Genomic DNA, 22,185 nt, shown 5'->3' with positions numbered 1-22,185 from the left:
CAATCTTCAACCCATTCAAACCATTCCGGAAATTCAAACTACCCTTTTTCCAAGTTAAAAAAAATTCCAGATTTTCCCGAAATTCCCCAATACCATTTACTTCACATTTCTTGACCGATTTAAACAATTATAATCCCACTTTTCCCAAAATTCCAGGAAGTTCCCATTGAAATGAATGGCGACATGTTTCCAAGTTGCACAATCCCCACATTCTTTCAACCCATTCCACCTTCAACACATTCCACCATTCTGGGAATTCAAACTACCCTTTTTCCAAGTTAAAAAAAATTCCAGATTTTCCCGAAATTCCCTAATACCATTTACTTTACATTTCTTGTAACCAACCAATCCAGCTCATTTAGGACATTCATGCTCCTAATAATTTTTTTAAAAATCCCACTTTTCCCAAAAGTCCCAAATTTCCAGGAAGTTCCCATTTAAATTTAAATGAATAGGGACATTTTTTCAAGTTGCACAATTCCCACATTCTTCAACCCATTCAAACCATTCCACCATTCTGGAAATTCAAACTACCCTTTTTTCAAGTTAAAAAAAATTCCAGATTTTCCCGAAATTCCCTAAAACCATTTACTACTTCAACATTTGTTGCCCGATTTATACAATTCCAACACCAACCAATTCAGTTTATTTAGGACATTCATGCTCCAAATCATTTTCAACAAAATCCCGCTTTTCCCGCTTTTCCCAAAATTTCCAGGAAGTTCCGATTGAAACAAATGGCAACATTTTTCCAAGTTGCACAATTCCCACATTTTTCAACCCATTCCAATATCAACACATTCCACTCATCCTGGACAGTCACACGAACACTTTCCCAAGCTCCAAACCAAATTCCGTTTTCTTCCTGGAAATTCAAACTCTTCAACATTCAAACCATTTCCAACATTGAAACCGTTCTTACTACATTCTGTCAGCATTTCACTTCAACTTCAGCATCTTCTAGTTCTAGTATCGATTTCACACTGATGCTACCCTTGGTATCGACAGAGTGGATATTTGGATCCGCCCACCGCTACTGAGAGAAGTGCACTTTATGAGGAAGTGAGTCCATTTACGGGGAAATACATTAAGACGAAAAGGGAAGTAACACCAATAATGTACTTACCCGGAATACAGCGTTCGAACGCCCTCCTCCCGCGCTATCCTGACGATGGCGTGCAGCATGCCTCGGTAGCGGATTTCTCGGTATTTACTGTCGCCCACTTGGCCTTGCACCTGAAGCCGCGTCTTGGCCAAGTCGATAGGGAACGTCCCTGCAACACACACCGCCATGATGTCAGCACCGGATGTAGGGGCGACGTTGACTTCACTCACCGCACTCCGCCGTCACGGAAGCCAGTCCGCCGTAAACGAAGGGTTTCCAGTTGAAGCTGGACATTTCGACTCGCAATGAAGCGTCGATAAAGTGATAATGTGTTTGTTCGCTAATGGGCGGGCCTGAGTCGTCGCCGGGCTCTGAACATGCGGATTCCTGTTTCCCGCTCCTCCCCCTTTGCGTGTTTGGGGAAGACGCCACGCCCCTTTGCCTCCTATTGGCTACTGCTACAAGTGACCACGCCTCTGGCGTTGCTAGGAAACCAACCCGGCGCTGGATTGAAGAGTACAGTAGCTCATAGACGTCTTATAAGTAGACGCAGCATTGGCTGCAGTGACGCGAGAAATTCGGCCGCCATCTTGAAGTGGTGATGAGGAGCCGGCGAGCAGCCTAAACTGACAGTTGACAGGTAGAAAACAAAGATGCCGGGCTGGTGTTCAGCGTTTTGTTGTGTGTGTATATATATATGTATATATATATATATATATATATATATATATATATATATATATATATATATATATATATATATATATATATATATATATATATATATATATATATATATATATATATATATATACACTACCGTTCAAAAGTTTGGGGTCACATTGAAATGTCCTTATTTTTGAAGGAAAAGCACTGTACTTCTCAATGAAGATAACTTTAAACTAGTCTTAACTTTAAAGAAATACACTCTATACATTGCTAATGTGGTAAATGACTATTCTAGCTGCAAATGTCTGGTTTTTGGTGCAATATCTACATAGGTGTATAGAGGCCCATTTCCAGCAACTATCACTCCTGTGTTCTAATGGTACAATGTGTTTGCTCATTGGCTCAGAAGGCCAATTGATGATTAGAAAACCCTTGTGCAATCATGTTCACACATCTGAAAACAGTTTAGCTCGTTACAGAAGCTACAAAACTGACCTTCCTTTGAGCAGATTGAGTTTCTGGAGCATCACATTTGTGGGGTCAATTAAACGCTCACAATGGCCAGAAAAAGAGAACTTTCATCTGAAACTCGACAGTCTATTCTTGTTCTTAAAAATGAAGGCTATTCCACAAAATTGTTTGGGTGACCCCAAACTTTTGAATGGTAGTGTATATATATATTAGGGGTGTGGGAAAAAATCGATTCGAATTCGAATCGCGATTCTCACGTTGTGCGATTCAGAATCGATTCTCATTTTTTAAAAATCTATTATTTTTAATTTTTTTAAATTTTATTAAAAAAAAGGTTTTTTTATTTTATTTATTTTTTAAATTAATCAATCCAACAAAACAATACACAGCAATACCATAACAATGCAATCCAATTCCAAAACCAAACCCGACCCAGCAACACTCAGAACTGCAATAAACAGAGCAATTGAGAGGAGACACAAACACGACACAGAACAAACCAAAAGTAGTGAAACAAAAATTAATATTATCAACAACAGTATCAATATTAATTACAATTTCAACATAGCAGTGATTAAAAATCCCTCATTGACATTATCATTAGACATTTATAAAAATTAAAAAAAAGAACAATAGTGTCACAGTGGCTTACACTTGCATCGCATCTCACAAGCTTGACAACACACTGTGTCCAATATTTTCACAAAGATAAAATTAGTCATATTTTTGGTTCATTTAATAGTTAAAACAAATGTACATTATTGCAATCAGTTGATAAAACATTGTCCTTTACAATTATAAAAGCTTTTTACAAAAATCTACTACTCTGCTTGCATGTCAGCAGACTGGGGTAGATCCTGCTGAAATCCAATGTATTGAATGAATAGAGAATCTATTTGAATCGGGCAAAAATCGTTTTTATTTTTTTTATTTTATTTTTTTCGTTTTTGAATCGAGAAACGTTTTGAATAAAAGAAAAAAATCGATTTTGAATCGAATCGTGACCCCAAGAATCGATTTTGAATCGAATCGTGGGACACCCAAAGATTCACAGCCCTAATATATATATATATATATATATATATATATATATATATATATATATATATATATATATATATATATATATATATATATATATATATATATATATATATATATATATATATATGTATATATATATAATATGTTTTTGTTCACAAGTTGAAGCTGTTTAATAAAAATACAAACATGTTTCACACATAAAGATTCCCTTCTTTCATGAAGACAACAATATAAATTGTTGTATTACCTTATTCTGATGACTTGCATTGATTGGAATCAGACAGGATTCACAGTTGTTGCTGATAAGCTCCACAACTTCAAATTTACATTGTGGAGGTGTAAAAAAAAGTCTTCTTCTCTTTCCAACAAAGCATGAAAGTGGTTGTTTTTAGCTTTTTCCATACTTCCATACTCTTTACAAGAAATACATTGGAGTTAAATCCGTAGCTCGCTATCTTGTATGCGCTAGTTTCCTGAGACTTTTATTTTGTTAGCGCAGGCAGGAAACAGCAGTACTTTTATTGTGAAAACAGGAACTGCGTGGTCGGTCTTCTCGTGTTTTGGTTTCTTCATACTGGCAGCCAGCGTTTTCGCACAAGATCCTCGGGTGCCGTTAATGTCAACCAAGTGACGTCGTAGTGAAGATTGATTATCGGTAATATTTATGTCTACTTTATTTTAATTGACACACGCTCCCCAAATCGATGGATCTAATGAGCACCGCTGATGTAAACAAACTGCTCACAACTACGGTGCATTCACGGACCGCCAAAATTAGTAGGACAAAACGGCGCTCGCCGAATACTCTTCATTAGTCATCCAACCAACCATTTTGTGATGAAGCATAAACACAAACAATGGCCTTTCTAACAACGAGGAAGGTTTGTGTCATATTTGTCCTCCTTCAGAAACCATAATAAAACAAAAAATATATTTTTCCCCCATATTTTTCCATTTTCATACATTTTTGAATGCATGCAGCTCTACAGCCCTGCACTAGATGGACCCCGTTTACCAGTTTGAGAATCACTGGTATAACAATAAATATGTTGGCAAGCTACTATATGAATAATGATTAAAAAAAACAAAGCATTTGATTGAGGACGTATTTCCGACATTTTCTGAAAATCTAATCCAAATCCGTCCATTATTTATGTTGCTATCGGATTTTATTGCTTTTTAAAAAAAAATATATATATATATATATATATATATATATATATATATATATATATATATATATATATATATATATATATATATATATATATATATATATATATATATATATATATAAATCATAACACCAGTCAGAAAATATTATTTTTATGTTATTTTTATAACAAACTAAAATATAATGCAATACATCTTCAATTATTTGCCATCTAAAAACATGTTTTTTTTTAAAAAATGTGATTGAGTTTGTTTCTCATACAAATCAGAAAACAATCATTTATTATCACAACAAACACAGAGTGATCACCACAAAAAATACAGAATATATATATATATATATAAATATATATATATATATATATATATATATATATATATATATATATATATATATATATATATATATATATATATATATATATATATATATATATATATATATATATATATATATATATATATATATATATATATAAACCTCTAAAGGTGCCATATTGTGTCACTTAAATATTCTATTTGTTTATTTGAAAAATCTAAAGACTTTATGTTGATCGATGGTATATTTTTAATGAATGAAATGCAATAAAATGCCAAGTGACTAATTGGCATTACCTGCTGTTTCAAATTTGATAAATTTTCAACAAAGTTTTACTATAAAATATATGATCAAATGTGAAGTAATTTCACGTTGCATCAATTAAATAACTGTTCACACTGATTTGTCAGTAGAAAAAATTAAAAAAAACTTTTTTCTTACTTTATCCCTTTCAAATAGGTTTATTGAATGTATCTGATCTGATACAGCAGGCTTTTTAGGGGTGGGGAAAATCACACTGACAATGTAGAGGGCTCAAAAAGTTATGTATCACTTATGATACATTTGGCGTTACAAAAATTTAATTGTGTACATATTTCAAGGTAACAAAGCGGTAATAAACTATTAAAGACACTTGATCGTTGTCACAATGTTTTTTTTTAATGGCAAACATATTTCTAAAAAGTCATGAGGATAGAAATAAATGAGCATTTGCATCAGTCCATCTTAGATGAGCTCGGGTCCAGCGAAGCCGGCTGCGTTTCTGGGTGTTGTTGATAAATGGCTTCGCCTTTGCATAGTAGAGTTTTACCTTGCCCTTACAGATGTAGCGACAAACTGTAGTTACTGACAGTGGTTTTCTGAATTGTTCCTGAGCCCATGCGGTGATATCCTTTACACACTGATGTTGCTTTTTTGATGCAGTACCGCCTGAGGGATCGAAGGTCCCTAATGTCATCGCTTACGTGCAGTGATTTCTCCAGATTCTCTGAACCTTTTGATGATATTACGGACCGTAGATGGTGAGATCCCTAAATTCCTTGCAATAGCTGGTTGAGAAATGTTGTTCTCAAACAATTTGCTCAGGCATTTGTTGACAAAGTGGTGACCCTCGCCCCGTCCTTGTTTGTGAATGACCGAGCCTTTCATGAAAGCTGCTTTTATACCCAATCATGGCACCCACCTGTTCCCAATTAGCCTGTTCACCTGTGGGATGTTCCAAATAAGTGTTTGATGAGCGTTCCTCAACTTTCTCTGTCTTTTTTGCCACTTGTGCCAGCTTTTGGTAGCCATCCACAAGCTTCTGCTTGAATTTTTGACCACTCCTCTTGACAAAATTGGTGCAGTTCAGCTAAATGTGTTGGTTTTCCTGACATGGACTTGTTTCTTCAGCATTGTCCACACGTTTAAGTCAGGACTTTGGGAAGGCCATTCTAAAAAACCTTAATTCCAGCCTGATTTAGCCATTCCTTTACCACCTTTGACATGTGTTTGGGGTCATTGTCCTGTTGGAACACCCAACTGCGCCCAAGACCCAACCTCCGGGCTGAAGATTTTAGCTTGTCCTGAAGAATTTGGAGGTTATCTTCCTTTTTTCATTGTCCCATTTACTCTCTGTAAAGCACCAGTTCCATTGGCAGCAAAAACAGGCCCAGAGTAAAATACTACCACCACCATGCTTGACGGTAGGCATGGTGTTCCTGGGATTAAAGGCCTCACCTTTTCTCCTCCAAACATATTGCTGCGTATTGTGGCCAAACAGCTCAATTTTTGTTTCATCTGACCACAGAACTTTCCTCCATAAGGTCTTATCTTTGTCCATGTGATGTCAGATGAAACAAAAATTGAGATAAAACAACATTTGAGCTCCATTTTTGTTTCATCTGACCACAGAACTTTCCTCCAGAAGGTATTATCTTTGTCCATGTGATGTCAGATGAAACAAAAATTGAGATGAAACAAAAATGGAGCTCCATTTTTGTTTCATCTGACCACAGAACTTTCCTCCAGAACGTCTTATCTTTGTCCATGTGATGTCAGATGAAACAAAAATTGAGATGAAACAAAAATTGAGCTCCATTTTTGTTTCATCTGACCACAGAACTTTCCTCCAGAAGGTCTTATCTTTGTCCATGTGATGTCAGATGAAACAAAAATCGAGATGAAACAAAAATTGAGCTCCATTTTTGTTTAATCTGACCACAGAACTTTCCTCCAGAAGGTCTTATCTTTGTCCATGTGATGTCAGATTAAACAAAAATTGAGATGAAACAAAATTTGAGCTCCATTTTTGTTTCATCTGACCACGGAACTTTCCTCCAGAAGGTATTATCTTTGTCCATGTGATGTCAGATGAAACAAAAATTGAGATGAAACAAAATTTGAGCTCCATTTTTGTTTCATCTGACCACAGAACTTTCCTCCAGAAGGTCTTATCTTAGTCCATGTGATGTCAGATGAAACAAAAATTGAGATGAAACAAAAATTGAGATCCATTTTTGTTTCATCTGACCACAGAACTTTCCTCCAGAACGTCTTATCTTTGTCCTTGTGATGTCAGATGAAACAAAAATTGAGATGAAACAAAATTTGAGCTCCATTTTTGTTTCATCTGACCACAGAACTTTCCTCCATAAGGTCTTATCTTTGTCCATGTGATGTCAGATGAAACAAAAATTGAGATGAAACAAAAATTTAGCTCCATTTTTGTTTCATCTGACCACAGAACTTTCCTCCAGAAGGTCTTATCTTTGTCCATGTGATGTCAGATGAAACAGAAATTGAGATGAAACAAAAATGGAGCTCAATTTTTGTTTCATCTCAATTTTTGTTTCATCTGACATCACATGGACAAAGATAAGACCTTCTGGAGGAAAGTTCTGTGGTCAGATGAAACAAAAATTGAGATGAAACAAAATTTGAGCTCCATTTTTGTTTCATCTGACCACAGAACTTTCCTCCAGAAGGTCTTATCTTAGTCCATGTGATGTCAGATGAAACAAAAATTGAGATGAAACAAAAATTGAGATCCATTTTTGTTTCATCTGACCACAGAACTTTCCTCCAGAACGTCTTATCTTTGTCCTTGTGATGTCAGATGAAACAAAAATTGAGATGAAACAAAATTTGAGCTCCATTTTTGTTTCATCTGACCACAGAACTTTCCTCCATAAGGTCTTATCTTTGTCCATGTGATGTCAGATGAAACAAAAATTGAGATGAAACAAAAATTTAGCTCCATTTTTGTTTCATCTGACCACAGAACTTTCCTCCAGAACGTCTTATCTTTGTCCTTGTGATGTCAGATGAAACAAAAAATGAGATGAAACAAAATTTGAGCTCCATTTTTGTTTCATCTGACCACAGAACTTTCCTCCATAAGGTCTTATCTTTGTCCATGTGATGTCAGATGAAACAAAAATTGAGATGAAACAAAAATTGAGCTCCATTTTTGTTTCATCTGACCACAGAACTTTCCTCCAGAACGTCTTATCTTTGTCCATGTGATGTCAGATGAAACAAAAATTGAGATGAAACAAAAATTGAGCTCCATTTTTGTTTCATCTGACCACAGAACTTTCCTCCAGAAGGTCTTATCTTTGTCCATGTGATGTCAGATGAAACAAAAATTGAGATGAAACAAAATTTGAGCTCCATTTTTGTTTCATCTGACCACAGAATTTTCCTCCAGAACGTCTTATCTTTGTCCATGTGATGTCAGATGAAACAAAAATTGAGATGAAACAAAAATTGAGCTCCATTTTTGTTTCATCTGACCACAGAACTTTCCTCTAGAAGGTATTATCTTTGTCCATGTGATGTCAGATGAAACAAAAATTGAGATGAAACAAAATTTGAGCTCCATTTTTGTTTCATCTGACCACAGAACTTTCCTCCAGAACGTCTTGTCTTTGTCCATGTGATGTCAGATGAAACAAAAATTGAGATGAAACAAAATTTGAGCTCCATTTTTGTTTCATCTGACCACAGAACTTTCCTCCAGAAGGTCTTATCTTTGTCCATGTGATGTCAGATGAAACAAAAATTGAGATGAAACAAAAATTGAGCTCCATTTTTGCTTCATCTGACCACAGAACTTTCCTCCAGAAGGTATTATCTTTGTCCATGTGATGTCAGATGAAACAAAAATTGAGATGAATAAAAAATTGAGCTCCATTTTTGCTTCATCTGACCACAGAACTTTCCTCCAGAAGGTATTATCTTTGTCCATGTGATTGTCAGATTAAACAAACATTATTATATTCTATTTGCTAGAACTTGTGAAATAATTGGTGTGGTAAAGACATTTCATAATACATGTTTGCACTTGTATCTTATGACCACTAGAGGGCACCATTGCCCGTTGAACACATGATTGACCCCCAGCCTCCTTGAATGGTAACAATCAGGTCATTCAATAACAGATAAATGCATCCAAGATTGTGTAATGTTTACCTAATTTACCATTGCAGGGTATGTACCTGTCAAAAGGTACGTATCCTCTACCCGTCTACACATTTGTCCTTCCCCGTTTTCAAAAGCCCCCCCCCCATGTTTACGACTGGAACACATTCATCTCCAGTGCATGTACTAAATATCATATGCTTGTTGTATCATTTGATTGATGGCGCGGGAATGGCTCGGTCACCTCGGTATTGCAGTTATTTAACGGCCGAGGGAGAAACGGGTGTGCACGTGCGCGTCACGACGGACCACGTGGACAAGGCGTAAAAAGACGGATGGAATTATTGCGGTTTTATCTGAAACCAATAAGAAACGGGGGAAGGAGGGCGCTCCTAAAAACGGCCCGGATTTAATGTGGTGATTTGTCAAAGGCAGCATGAGGGTCCACTTTATGGGAGGGGATATATATCTGTGTTTGCTACACAATAATAAAGAGACAACGCTGTTGTATTGGGAGAGCATCATATACAGTGGGTTTATATTTCGTGCTTCTAATTAGCGCCCAAGGAACATAATTTGCCACGTGTATTTAATCTGATCCAATTAGAATGTTCCGGTGTACGTGGACCCTAAAAAATGATCTGAATATGTTGGCATTTTCATGCATCGCACCTTAAATCGGAATACTTTACTTTGACATGCGCGGAACATCCATCCATCCATCTTCTTCCGCTTATCCGAGGTCGGGTCGCGGGGGCAGCAGCCCAAGCAGGGAAGCCCAGACTTCCCTCTCCCCAGCCACTTCGTCCAGCTCCTCCCGGGGGATCCCGAGGCGTTCCCAGGCCAGTTGGGAGACATAGTCTTCCCAACGGTGCACCGGGAAGACTATCGGTGTAGCTCGGTGGGTAGAATGGCCGTGCCAGCAACTTGAGGATTCCAGGTTTGATCCCCGCTTCCGCCATTCTAGTCACTGCCGTTGTGTCCTTGGGCAAGCCACTTTACCCACCTGCTCCCAGTGCCACCCACACTGGTTTAAATGTAACTTAGATATTGGGTTTCACTATGTAAAAGCGCTTTGAGTCACTAGAGAAAAGCGCTATATAAATATAATTCACTTCACTTCACTTCACTTCACATCTCTGCGCTGCTGACCTGTCTCTGCTCGGGATGGTCTCCTACTGGCCCCACTATGGACTGGACTCTCACTATTATGTTAGATCCACTATGGACTGGACTCTCACTATTTTGTTAGATCCACTATGGACTGGACTCTCCCTATTATGTTAGATCCACTATGGACTGGACTCTATGTTAGATCTACTATGGACTGGACTCTCCCTATTATGTTAGATCTACTATGGACTGGACTCTCCCTATTATGTTAGATCTACTATGGACTGGACTCTCACTATTATGTTAGATCCACTATGGACTGGACTCTCACTATGATGTTAGATCCACTATGCACTGGACTCTCCCTATGATGTTAGATCCACTATAGACTGGACTCTCACTATTATGTTAGATCCACTATGGACTGGATTCTCACACTATTATGTTAAAACCACTATGGACTGGACTCTCACTATTATGTTAGATCCACTATGGACTGGACTCTCACTATTATGTTGGATCCACTATGGACTGGACTCTCACTATTATGTTAGATCCACTATGGACTGGACTCTCACTATTATGTTAGATCCACTATAGACTGGACTCTCACTATTATGTCAGATCCACTATGGACTGGACTCTCACTATTATGTTGGATCCACTATGGACTGGACTTTCACAATATTATGTTAGATCCACTATGGACTGGACTTTCACAATATTATGTTAGATCCACTATAGACTGGACTCTCACTATTATGTTAGATCCACTATAGACTGGACTCTCACTATTATGTTAGATCCACTATGGACTGGACTCTCACTATTATGTTAGATCCACTATGGACTGGATTCTCACACTATTATGTTAAAACCACTATGGACTGGACTCTCACTATTATGTTAGATCCACTATGGACTGGACTCTCCCTATTATGTTAGATCCACTATGGACTGGACTCTCACTATTATGTTAGATCCACTATAGACTGGACTCTCACTATTATGTCAGATCCACTATGGACTGGACTCTCACTATTATGTTAGATCCACTATGGACTGGACTTTCACAATATTATGTTAGATCCACTATGGACTGGACTTTCACAATATTATGTTAGATCCACTATAGACTGGACTCTCACTATTATGTTAGATCCACTATGGACTGGACTCTCACTATTATGTTAGATCCACTATGGACTGGACTCTCACTATGATGTTAGATCCACTATGGACTGGACTCTCACTATTATGTTAGATCCACTATGGACTGGACTCTCCCTATTATGTTAGATCCACTATGGACTGGACTCTCACTATGATGTTAGATCCACTATGGACTGGACTCTCCCTATGATGTTAGATCCACTATGGACTGGACTCTCACTATTATGTTAGATCCACTATGGACTGGACTCTCCCTATGATGTTAGATCCACTATGGACTGGACTCTCACTATTATGTTAGATCCACTATGGACTGGACTTTCACTATTATGTTAGATCCACTATGGACTGGACTCTCCCTATTATGTTAGATCCACTATGGACTGGACTCTCACTATGATGTTAGATCCACTATGGACTGGACTCTCCCTATGATGTTAGATCCACTATGGACTGGACTCTCACTATTATGTTAGATCCACTATGGACTGGACTCTCCCTATGATGTTAGATCCACTATGGACTGGACTCTCACTATTATGTTAGATCCACTATGGACTGGACTCTCCCTATGATGTTAGATCCACTATGGACTGGACTCTCCCTATGATGTTAGATCCACTATGGACTGGACTCTCACTATGATGTTAGATCCACTATGGACTAGACTCTCCCTATGATGTTAGATCCACTATGGACTGGACTCTCACTATTATGTTGGATCCACTATGGACTGGACTCTCCCTATTATGTTAGATCCACTATGGACTGGACTCTCACTATGATGTTAGATCCACTATGGACTAGACTCTCCCTATGATGTTAGATCCACTATAGACTGGACTCTCACTATGATGTTAGATCCACTATGGACTAGACTCTCCCTATGATGTTAGATCCACTATAGACTGGACTCTCACTATTATGTTAGATCCACTATGGACTGGACTCTCACTATTACGTTGGATCCACTATGGACTGGACTCTCCCTATGATGTTAGATCCACTATAGACTGGACTCTCACTATTATGTTAGATCCACTATGGACTGGATTCTCACACTATTATGTTAGATCCACTATGGACTGGACTCTCACTATTATGTTAGATCCACTATGGACTGGACTCTCACTATTATGTTAGATCCACTATAGACTGGACTCTCACTATTATGTTAGATCCACTATGGACTGGACTCTCACTATGATGTTAGATCCACTATGGACTGGACTCTCACTATTATGTTAGATCCACTATGGACTGGACTCTCACTATGATGTTAGATCCACTATGGACTGGACTCTCACTATTATGTTAGATCCACTATGGACTGGACTCTCCCTATTATGTTAGATCCACTATGGACTGGACTCTCACTATGATGTTAGATCCACTATGGACTGGACTCTCACTATTATGTTAGATCCACTATGGACTGGACTCTCCCTATTATGTTAGATCCACTATGGACTGGACTCTCACTATGATGTTAGATCCACTATGGACTGGACTCTCCCTATGATGTTAGATCCACTATGGACTGGACTCTCACTATTATGTTAGATCCACTATGGACTGGACTCTCACTATGATGTTAGATCCACTATGGACTGGACTCTCACTATGATGTTAGATCCACTATGGACTGGACTCTCACTATTATGTTAGATCCACTATGGACTGGACTCTCCCTATGATGTTAGATCCACTATGGACTGGACTCTCACTATGATGTTAGATCCACTATGGACTGGACTCTCCCTATGATGTTAGATCCACTATGGACTGGACTCTCACTATTATGTTAGATCCACTATGGACTGGACTTTCCCTATGATGTTGGATCCACTATGGACTGGACTCTCACTATTATGTTATATCCACTATGGACTGGACTCTCCCTATGATGTTAGATCCACTATGGACTGGACTCTCCCTATGATGTTAGATCCACTATGGACTGGACTCTCACTATTATGTTAGATCCACTATGGACTGGACTCTCACTATTATGTTAGATCCACTATAGACTGGACTCTCACTATTATGTTAGATCCACTATGGACTGGATTCTCACTATTATGTTAGATCCACTATGGACTGGACTCTCACTATTATGTTAGATCCACTATAGACTGGACTCTCACTATGATGTTAGATCAACTATGGACTGGACTCTCCCTATGATGTTAGATCCACTATGGACTGGACTCTCACTATTATGTTAGATCCACTATGGACTGGACTCTCCCTATGATGTTAGATCCACTATGGACTGGACTCTCACTATGATGTTAGATCCACTATGGACTGGACTCTCCCTATGATGTTAGATCCACTATGGACTGGACTCTCACTATTATGTTAGATCCACTATGGACTGGACTTTCCCTATGATGTTGGATCCACTATGGACTGGACTCTCACTATTATGTTATATCCACTATGGACTGGACTCTCCCTATGATGTTAGATCCACTATGGACTGGACTCTCCCTATGATGTTAGATCCACTATGGACTGGACTCTCACTATTATGTTAGATCCACTATGGACTGGACTCTCACTATTATGTTAGATCCACTATAGACTGGACTCTCACTATTATGTTAGATCCACTATGGACTGGATTCTCACTATTATGTTAGATCCACTATGGACTGGACTCTCACTATTATGTTAGATCCACTATAGACTGGACTCTCACTATGATGTTAGATCAACTATGGACTGGACTCTCCCTATGATGTTAGATCCACTATGGACTGGACTCTCACTATTATGTTAGATCCACTATAGACTGGACTCTCACTATTATGTTAGATCCACTATGGACTGGATTCTCACTATTATGTTAGATCCACTATGGACTGGACTTTCACAATATCATACTAGACCCACCCGACGTCCATTGCATCCGGTGTCCCCTAGAGGGGGGGGGGGGGGGGGGGGGGTCCTCTCCAAGGTTTCTTATAGTCATTCACATCGACGTCCCACTGGGTTGTGAGTTTTTCCTTGCCCTGATGTGGGCTCTGAACCGAGGATGTCGTTGTGGCTTGTGCAGCCCTTTGAGACACTTGTGATTTAGGGCTATATAAATAAACATTGATTGATTGAGTGAACGTGTCCTGGGTCTTCCCCGTGGCCTCCTACCGGTCGGACGTGCCCGAAACATCTCCCTAGGGAGGCGTTCGGGTGGCATCCTGACCATTGTCCTGTTGGAACACCCAACTGCGCCCAAGACCCAACCTCCGGGCTGATGATTTTAGGTTGTCCTGAAGAATTTGGAGGTAATCCTCCTTTTTTCATTGTCCCATTTACTCTCTGTAAAGCACCAGTTCCATTGGCAGCAAAACAGGCCCAGAGCATAATACTACCACCACCATGCTTGACGGCAGGTCTGGTGTTCCTGGGATTAAAGGCCTCGCCTTTTCTCCTCCAAACAGCAAAATGTTTTGTTTCATCTGACATCACATGGACAAAGGAAAGATGTCCATGTCCAATGACAAGTCCATGTCGGAAAACCAACAAATTTAGCTGAAATGCACCAATTTTGTCAAGAGGAGTGGTCAAACATTCAAGCGGAAGCTTGTGGATGGCTACCAAAAGTGCCTTATTGCAGTGAAACTTGCCAAGGGACATGTAAGCAAATATTAACATTGCTGTATGTATACTTTTGATTTGCTCACATTTTCAGTAGACCCATAATAAATTCATAAAAGAGCCAAACTTCATGAATGTTTTTGTTTTGTGACCAACAAGTATGTGCTCCTATCACTCTATCACAAAAAAATAGAAATGATTGGAAACTCAAGACATCCATGACATTATGCTCTTTACAAGTGTATGTCAACTTTTGACCACGACTGTATATACTCGGTGAGATTGTGCACATTGACGTGCAGTCCCATTATCATGTGTTCATTCTATGGGCGAGAACAAACAGGCACTGTCGCACCGCATCGAATAATATTTCAGGCTTGCGGAGTCTTTCCGGAAAAAAAAAAAAAAAAAAAAGCAAGTGGAGCCTGCGAACCGCGTCAACAGCGTGGAAAATAGTCACGGAGTGTGTTAATGCGTGCGGGGCACGGCTTTTCATGCTGAAGGGGTTTCAAAAACGCCCACTCGTGTCCTAGTTAGGGTGCGTCACGACTCCTTCTCTCCTCTCGGATTCCATCCTGCAGGATTAGCGTAGTGTAGATTTCACTGCGGGAAGGAAGACTTCCAGTTTGGCCGCCGCTGATTATTTTCTGCGAATGTGGATGCAAAGAAAGGACGGTGGCGAGGTATTTTTATCCCCCCCCCCCCCCGCCCTCGGGGTCAAGGCTGAACTTAATGGAAAGCGAAGGCCTGTCCACAATAGTTAGTGCGTGTCTTAGTGTGCGCCTGTCCTAGTTGTTTACCAGCTCCGAGGACTGACTCGCCGCTGCCAGTCTGCACTCGGGACTGGACGACGACGACGATGACGCGGTTACACAACAGCTTATCCTGTGCCTTCGCCGCTCTGAGAGGGGGGGACGAGTCATATTCTAAAAAGGAGTGCTTGCGGCACATTTGACGTCACGCCGCGTCTTCATGCGTCACCAAACCCCATTTGTGCTATCTTGAGACCGACTACTCTTTTCGGATCTAAAAGGGACCCGCTCATAAAAGTCAGCAATGCATTTCCCGTATTTTCATTCATTCATGTACAAACCCCCTTTCCATATGAGTTGGGAAATGGTGTTGGATGTAAATATAAACGGACTACAATGATTTGCAAATCATTTTCAACCCATATTCAGTTGAATATGCTACAAAGACAACATATTTGATGTTCAAACTCATAAACGTTTTTTTTTTTTTTTTTTTTTTGCAAATAATCATTAACTTTAGAATTTGATGCCAGCAACACGTGACAAAGAAGTTGGGAAAGGTGGCAATAAATACTGATAAAGTTGAGGAATGCTCATCCAACACTTATTTGGAACATCCCACAGGTGAGCAGGCAAATTGGGAACAGGTGGGTGCCATGATTGGGTATAGTAGTAGATTCCGTGAAATGCTCAGTCATTCACAAACAAGGATGGGGCGAGGGTCACCACTTTGTCAACAAATGCGTGAGCAAATTGTTGAACAGTTTAAGAAAAACCTTTCTCAACCAGCTATTGCAAGGAATTTAGGGATTTCACCATCTACGCTCCGTAATATCATCAAAGGGTTCAGAGAATCTGGAGAAATCACTGCACGTAAGCAGCTAAGCCCGTGACCTTCCATCCCTCAGGCTGTACTGCATCAACAAGCCACATCAGTGTGTAAAGGATATCACCACATGGACTCAGGAACACTTCAGAAAGCCACTGTCAGTAACTACAGTTGGTCGCTACATCTGTAAGTGCAAGTTAAAACTCTCCTATGCAAGGCGAAAACCGTTTATCAACAACACCCAGAAACGCCGTCGGCTTCGCTGGGCCCGAGCTCATCTAAGATGGACTGATACAAAGTGGAGAAGTGTTCTGTGGTCTGACGAGTCCACATTTCAAATTGTTTTTGGAAACTGTGGACGTGGTGTCCTCCGGACCAAAGAGGAAAAGAACCATCCGGATTGTTATAGGTGCAAAGTTGAAAAGCCAGCATGTGTGATGGTATGGGGGTGTATTAGTGCCCAAGACATGGGTAACTTACACATCTGTGAAGGCACATACAGGTTTTGGAGCAACATATGTTGCCATCCAAGCAACGTTACCATGGACGCCCCTGCTTATTTCAGCAAGATAATGCCAAGCCACGTGTTACATCAACGTGGCTTCATAGTAAAAGAGTGCGGGTACTAGACTGGCCTGCCTGTAGTCCAGACCTGTCTCCCATTGAAAATGTGTGGCGCATTATGAAGCCTAAAATACCACAACGGAGACCCCCGGACTGTTGAACAACTTAAGCTGTACATCAAGCAAGAATGGGAAAGAATTCCACCTGAGAAGCTTCAAAAATGTAAACATTTTCACGACTCATGCAGATCCCAAATACAGATCAGCAGGTACCAGAAGGTAAGAAAAGTTGCTTTTGCATAATATTGTGAAACAAAACGCCAGATGATATGTCTTACTTTATTCACACAGCATAATAAAAAATAAAGTTTGTCTAAGTCTAAGTCTAAGTTTAACATCTCTCCTTGACAACTAAGCACCCAGACCCTTGCAGTCCTTCTAGTATCAGCAACATTCTCTAGCCAAGGACTTCCACTGAATGTCTGAGAAAATGGTCTACTTGCAAAAAAAGATAAAGTGCAAAAGCATAAAAAAAACCTCACCAAGGCCTTTGAAGTAAGAATAGCTGACATGCCGTGTTTCATCTGCTCTATAAGGAGGACTTTCAGTTTTGCCCAAATTGAGGGAAAAAAGCATCGGGTGACAGCGAGTGCAGTCGTGGTCGAGCCTGTGGACAGGAAGTGAAGCGTGAACGTGGACTGGTGATGCCTGAGATCACGTGTGAAAATCATGTTGGGAGGTGTGATGTCATATATCAATAATTGTACCCTTATCTTTTGTTGATAAATACGGCTCTCAATAGTGGCTATTTACTCAACTGCCAGACAGTTACCCTGAGACATCCGGTTTTACTGGCCAGCATTAGTTTATAATGCTGGCCAGGCTCTTTAGTGCCGCCCTAGTGGCTCCCTGGAACAATTTTTAAAAAGGATTGAAAAGATGGAGGGAAAATAATTTTTTCGAGTTTTGAGTTCAACCTGGGGCAATGTTGATCCTTAACTGTCATTTTATCCGGGTAGCCTCTCTTTTTCTTTTTTGGTCTCCTTAGGGAAAACTTTTCGTTTCTTTGGTTGTTTTGAAGCTTTTGCCATGATAGCAGTAATTGCACGTAATACCTCTTCTTCGTCCTTTAGTCTAGTCCAGCAGGAACAAAGCCAAGGCAGCAGCAATCGGAAACCCCTCCTCGTTTTTGAGCTCAGGCTAACGAGTGAAACCTGGGGCAATGTTGATCCTTGACTGTCATTTTATCCGGGTAGCCTCCCTTTTTCTTTTTCTTTTTGATCTCCTCAGGCAAAACTTTTCGTTTCTTTGGTTGTTTTGAAGCTTCTGCCACGATAGCAGTAATTGCACGTAATACCTCTTCTTCGTGTTTTAGTCTAGTCCAGCAGGAACAGAGCCAAGGCAGCATCAATCGGAAACCCCTCCTCGTCTTTGAGCTCACGCCGGCCAGTAAAACCTGGGACAATGTTTATCCTTAACTGTCCTTTTATCCATGTAGCCTCCCTTTTTCTTTTGTTTCCTCAGGCAAAACTTTTCGTTTCTTTGGTTGTTTTGAAGCTTTTGCCATGATAGCAGTAATTGCACGTAATACCTCTTCTTCGTCCTTTAGTCTAGTCCAGCAGGAACAGAGCCAAGGCAGCAGCAATCGGAAACCCCTCCTCGTTTTTGAGCTCAGGCTAACGAGTGAAACCTGGGGCAATGTTGATCCTTGACTGTCATTTTATCCGGGTAGCCTCCCTTTTTCTTTTTCTTTTTGATCTCCTCAGGCAAAACTTTTCGTTTCTTTGGTTGTTTTGAAGCTTCTGCCACGATAGCAATAATTGCACGTAATACCTCTTCTTCGTGTTTTAGTCTAGTCCAGCAGGAACAGAGCCAAGGCAGCATCAATCGGAAATCTCTCCTCATCTTTGAGCTCACGCCAGCTAGTAAAACCTGGGACAATGTTGATCCTTGACTGTCCTTTTATCCGGGTAGCCTCCCTTTTTCTTTTTCTTTTTGGTCTCCTCAGGCAAAACTTTTCGTTTCTTTGGTTGTTTTGAAGCTTCTGCCACGATAGCAGTAATTGCATGTAATACCTCTTCTTCGTGTTTTAGTCTAGTCCAGCAGGAACAGAGCCAAGGCAGCATGAATCGGAAATCTCTCCTCATCTTTGAGCTCACGCCAGCCAGTAAAACCTGGGACAATGTTTATCCTTAACTGTCCTTTTATCCATGTAGCCTCCCTTTTTCTTTTGTTTCCTCAGGCAAAACTTTTCGTTTCTTTGGTTGTTTTGAAGCTACTGCCATAATAGCATTAATGGCACGTAGTACCTCTTCTTCGTCCTTTAGTCTAGTCCAGCAGGAACAGAGCCAAGGCAGCATCAATGGGAAATCCCTTCTCGTCTTTAAGTTCTCGCTAACGAGTGAAACCTGGGGCAATGTTGATCCTTGACTGTCATTTTATCCGAGTAGCCTCCCTTTTTCTTTTTCTTTTTGATCTCCTCAGGCAAAACTTTTCGTTTCTTTGGTTGTTTTGAAGTTTCTGCCATAATAGCATTAATTGCACGTAGTATCTCTTCTTCATTCTTTAGTCTAGTCCAGCAGGAACAGAGCCAAGGCAGCATCAATGGGAAATCCCTTCTCGTCCTTAAGTTCTCGCTAACGAGTGAAACCTGGGGCAATGTTGATCCTTGACTGTCCTTTTATCCGGGTAGTCTCCCTTTTCCTTTTTTTTTTGGTCTCCTCAGGCAAAACTTTTCATTTCTTTGGTTGTTTTGAAGCTTCTGCCATGATAGCAGTTATTGCATGTAATATCAATCAATCAATCAATGTTTATTTATATAGCCCTAAATCACAAGTGTCTCAAAGGGCTGTACAAGCCACAACGAGTAATACCTCTTCTTTGTCCTTTAGTCTAGTCCAGCAGGAACAGAGCCAAGGCAGCAGCAATCGGAAACCCCTCCTCGTCTTTGAGCTCACGCTAACGGGTGAAACCTGGGGCAATGTTGATCCTTGACTGTCCTTTTATCCGTGTAGCTTCTTTTTTCTATTTTTTTTTCTTTCCTCAGGAAAAATGTTTCCTTTCTTTGGTTGTTTTGAAGCTTCTGCCATGATAGCAGTAATTGCACGTAATACCTCTTCTTCGTCCTTTAGTTTTCTGGTGGTATGCAGGCTTTTGCATCGACTTCCGTCTTTGCATGGCACTGCGTGTCGTAAAAACACCTACTATAGCACATTGGGTTGGTAAACAATATCGTGAGTGATTGTTTCAATGGCAAACTATGGCGGCTTATAGTACTTAATCCTATTACGGGCTTTTATAGTGTGAACCTATTGGCTCTCAACCGAGTAATGACATTTCCTGCTGCAGCGGTTGCATTTCTAAAGTAATTAAGAAGTTTATCAAGGACGTTAAAATTCCAGAAAGTTTCAAGAGTGTATCGTTTAGCATCGTCGTATATATCTCGGGACATTTTCACATCCTGTGAAGCGGGTCCACACACATAGTTCATGATGCTAGGTCTAATAAAGTTCACTGTCCCGTTCCTCCGCGTTTTATTTGTACTGAAAAGCTCGCACAAAGGAAGAAAACAGGAGCGTAAACAATGGCTGCAACAACATCGGCATACACGTGCAATATGAGACCCCAACATGTCATTTCTTTGAAATATCTGTTTGTTTACGTCGACGGGTGTTGTTAACTTCCCCATTTATTGCTAAGCGGCGTGCAATAACAACAGGAACATTGCTTCTGTCTAGTTACACAGCATTAAAACGTGACTTCCTGTTTAGTGCTAAGTCAGCTTCAAAATAAAAGCATGGCAGTGTTGACCTGGATTCCACCCAATCAACTAAGAAAATATATATTTTTAAAATGTTCTACTACGGGAGGAAAGATTTGCTCATGTGAATTAGTATACCCTCGGGGTGTGTGTGTGGGAGGAAAACAAGTATACCCTCGGGGGGGGGGGGGAGACAAGTATACCCCCCGGGGGTGAGTGTGGGGGGAAACAAGTACACCCCCAGGGGTTTGTGTGGGTGGAAGAAGTATAACTATACCAAGTATAAGTATACAAGTATACCCACCGGGAAGGGGGTTGGGTGGAAGACAAGTATACCCCCGGGGGTGTGTGTGGGGGGGGGGGGGGGGGGGTAAGACAAGTATACCCCCCGGGGGTGTGTGTGGGGGAAGACAAGTATACCCTCGGGGGTGTGTGTGGGGTGAAGACAAGTATGCCCTCCGGGGGTGTGTGTGGGGGGAAGACAAGTATACCCTCGGGGATGGGTGTGTGAGGGGAAGACAAGTATATCCCCCGGGGGTGTGTGTGGGGGGGGGGGGTAAGACAAGTATACCCCCCGTGGGGGTGTGTGTGGGAGCAAGACAAGTATACCCCTCGGGTGTGTGTGTGGGGTTAAGACAAATATACCCCCCGGGGGTGTGTGTGTGGGGTGAAGACAAGTATGCCCTCTGGGGGTGTGTGTGTGGGGAAGACTAGTATACCCCCCGGGGGTGTGTGTGGGGGAATACAAGTATACCCCTCGGGGGTGTGTGTGGGGTGAAGACAAGTATGCCCTCCGGGGGTGTGTGTGGGGGGAAGACAAGTATACCCCCGGGGGTGTGTGTGGGGGTAAGACAAGTATACCCCTCGGGTGTGTGTGTGGGGTTAAGACAAATATACCCCCCGGGGGTGTGTGCGGGAGTAAGACAAGTATACCCACCGGGGGGGTGTGGGGGGGGGGGGGAGGAAGACAAATATACCCCTCGGGGGTGTGTTTGGGGGTAAGACAAGTATACCCCCCGGGGGGGTGTGGGAGAAAGACAAGTATACCCCTCGGGGGTGTGTGCAGGTGGAAGACAAGTATACCCTTCGGGGGGGTGTGTGGGGGGAAAACAAGTATACCCTTTGGGGGTGTGTGGGGGGAAGACAAGTATACCCCTCGGGAGTTTGTGTGGGTGGAAGACAAGTATACCCTTTGGGGGTGTGTGGG

At 40.8% G+C, this 22,185-nt stretch overlaps 1 protein-coding gene across 2 annotated transcripts in view; it reads right to left on the bottom strand.

Annotated features, from left to right (window-relative positions):
- The window catches only part of LOC133665071 (kidney mitochondrial carrier protein 1), a 73,831-nt gene that overhangs the window by 48,085 nt on the left and 3,561 nt on the right, over positions 1 to 22,185 (bottom strand). Inside the window, exons 1-2 of one of the 2 annotated variants that reach the window (XM_062070245.1) lie at positions 1,336 to 1,532; positions 1,127 to 1,274 (exon numbers count right to left, since the gene is read on the bottom strand). In XM_062070245.1, coding sequence (XP_061926229.1) covers positions 1,127 to 1,274; positions 1,336 to 1,399 — 212 coding nt within the window. In that variant the 5' untranslated portion in view covers positions 1,400 to 1,532. Of the gene's footprint in view, positions 1 to 1,126; positions 1,275 to 1,335; positions 1,533 to 22,185 lie in introns of those variants that run through there. The other variant, XM_062070244.1, reaches the window with a different exon arrangement.

This window comes from Entelurus aequoreus, linkage group LG14, assembly GCF_033978785.1.
Source record: "Entelurus aequoreus isolate RoL-2023_Sb linkage group LG14, RoL_Eaeq_v1.1, whole genome shotgun sequence".
In the NCBI taxonomy this organism is placed as follows: Eukaryota; Metazoa; Chordata; class Actinopteri; order Syngnathiformes; family Syngnathidae; genus Entelurus; species Entelurus aequoreus.
Note: the sequence above shows the minus strand (reverse complement) of the source record. Positions and strands in the feature narration are given on the sequence as shown.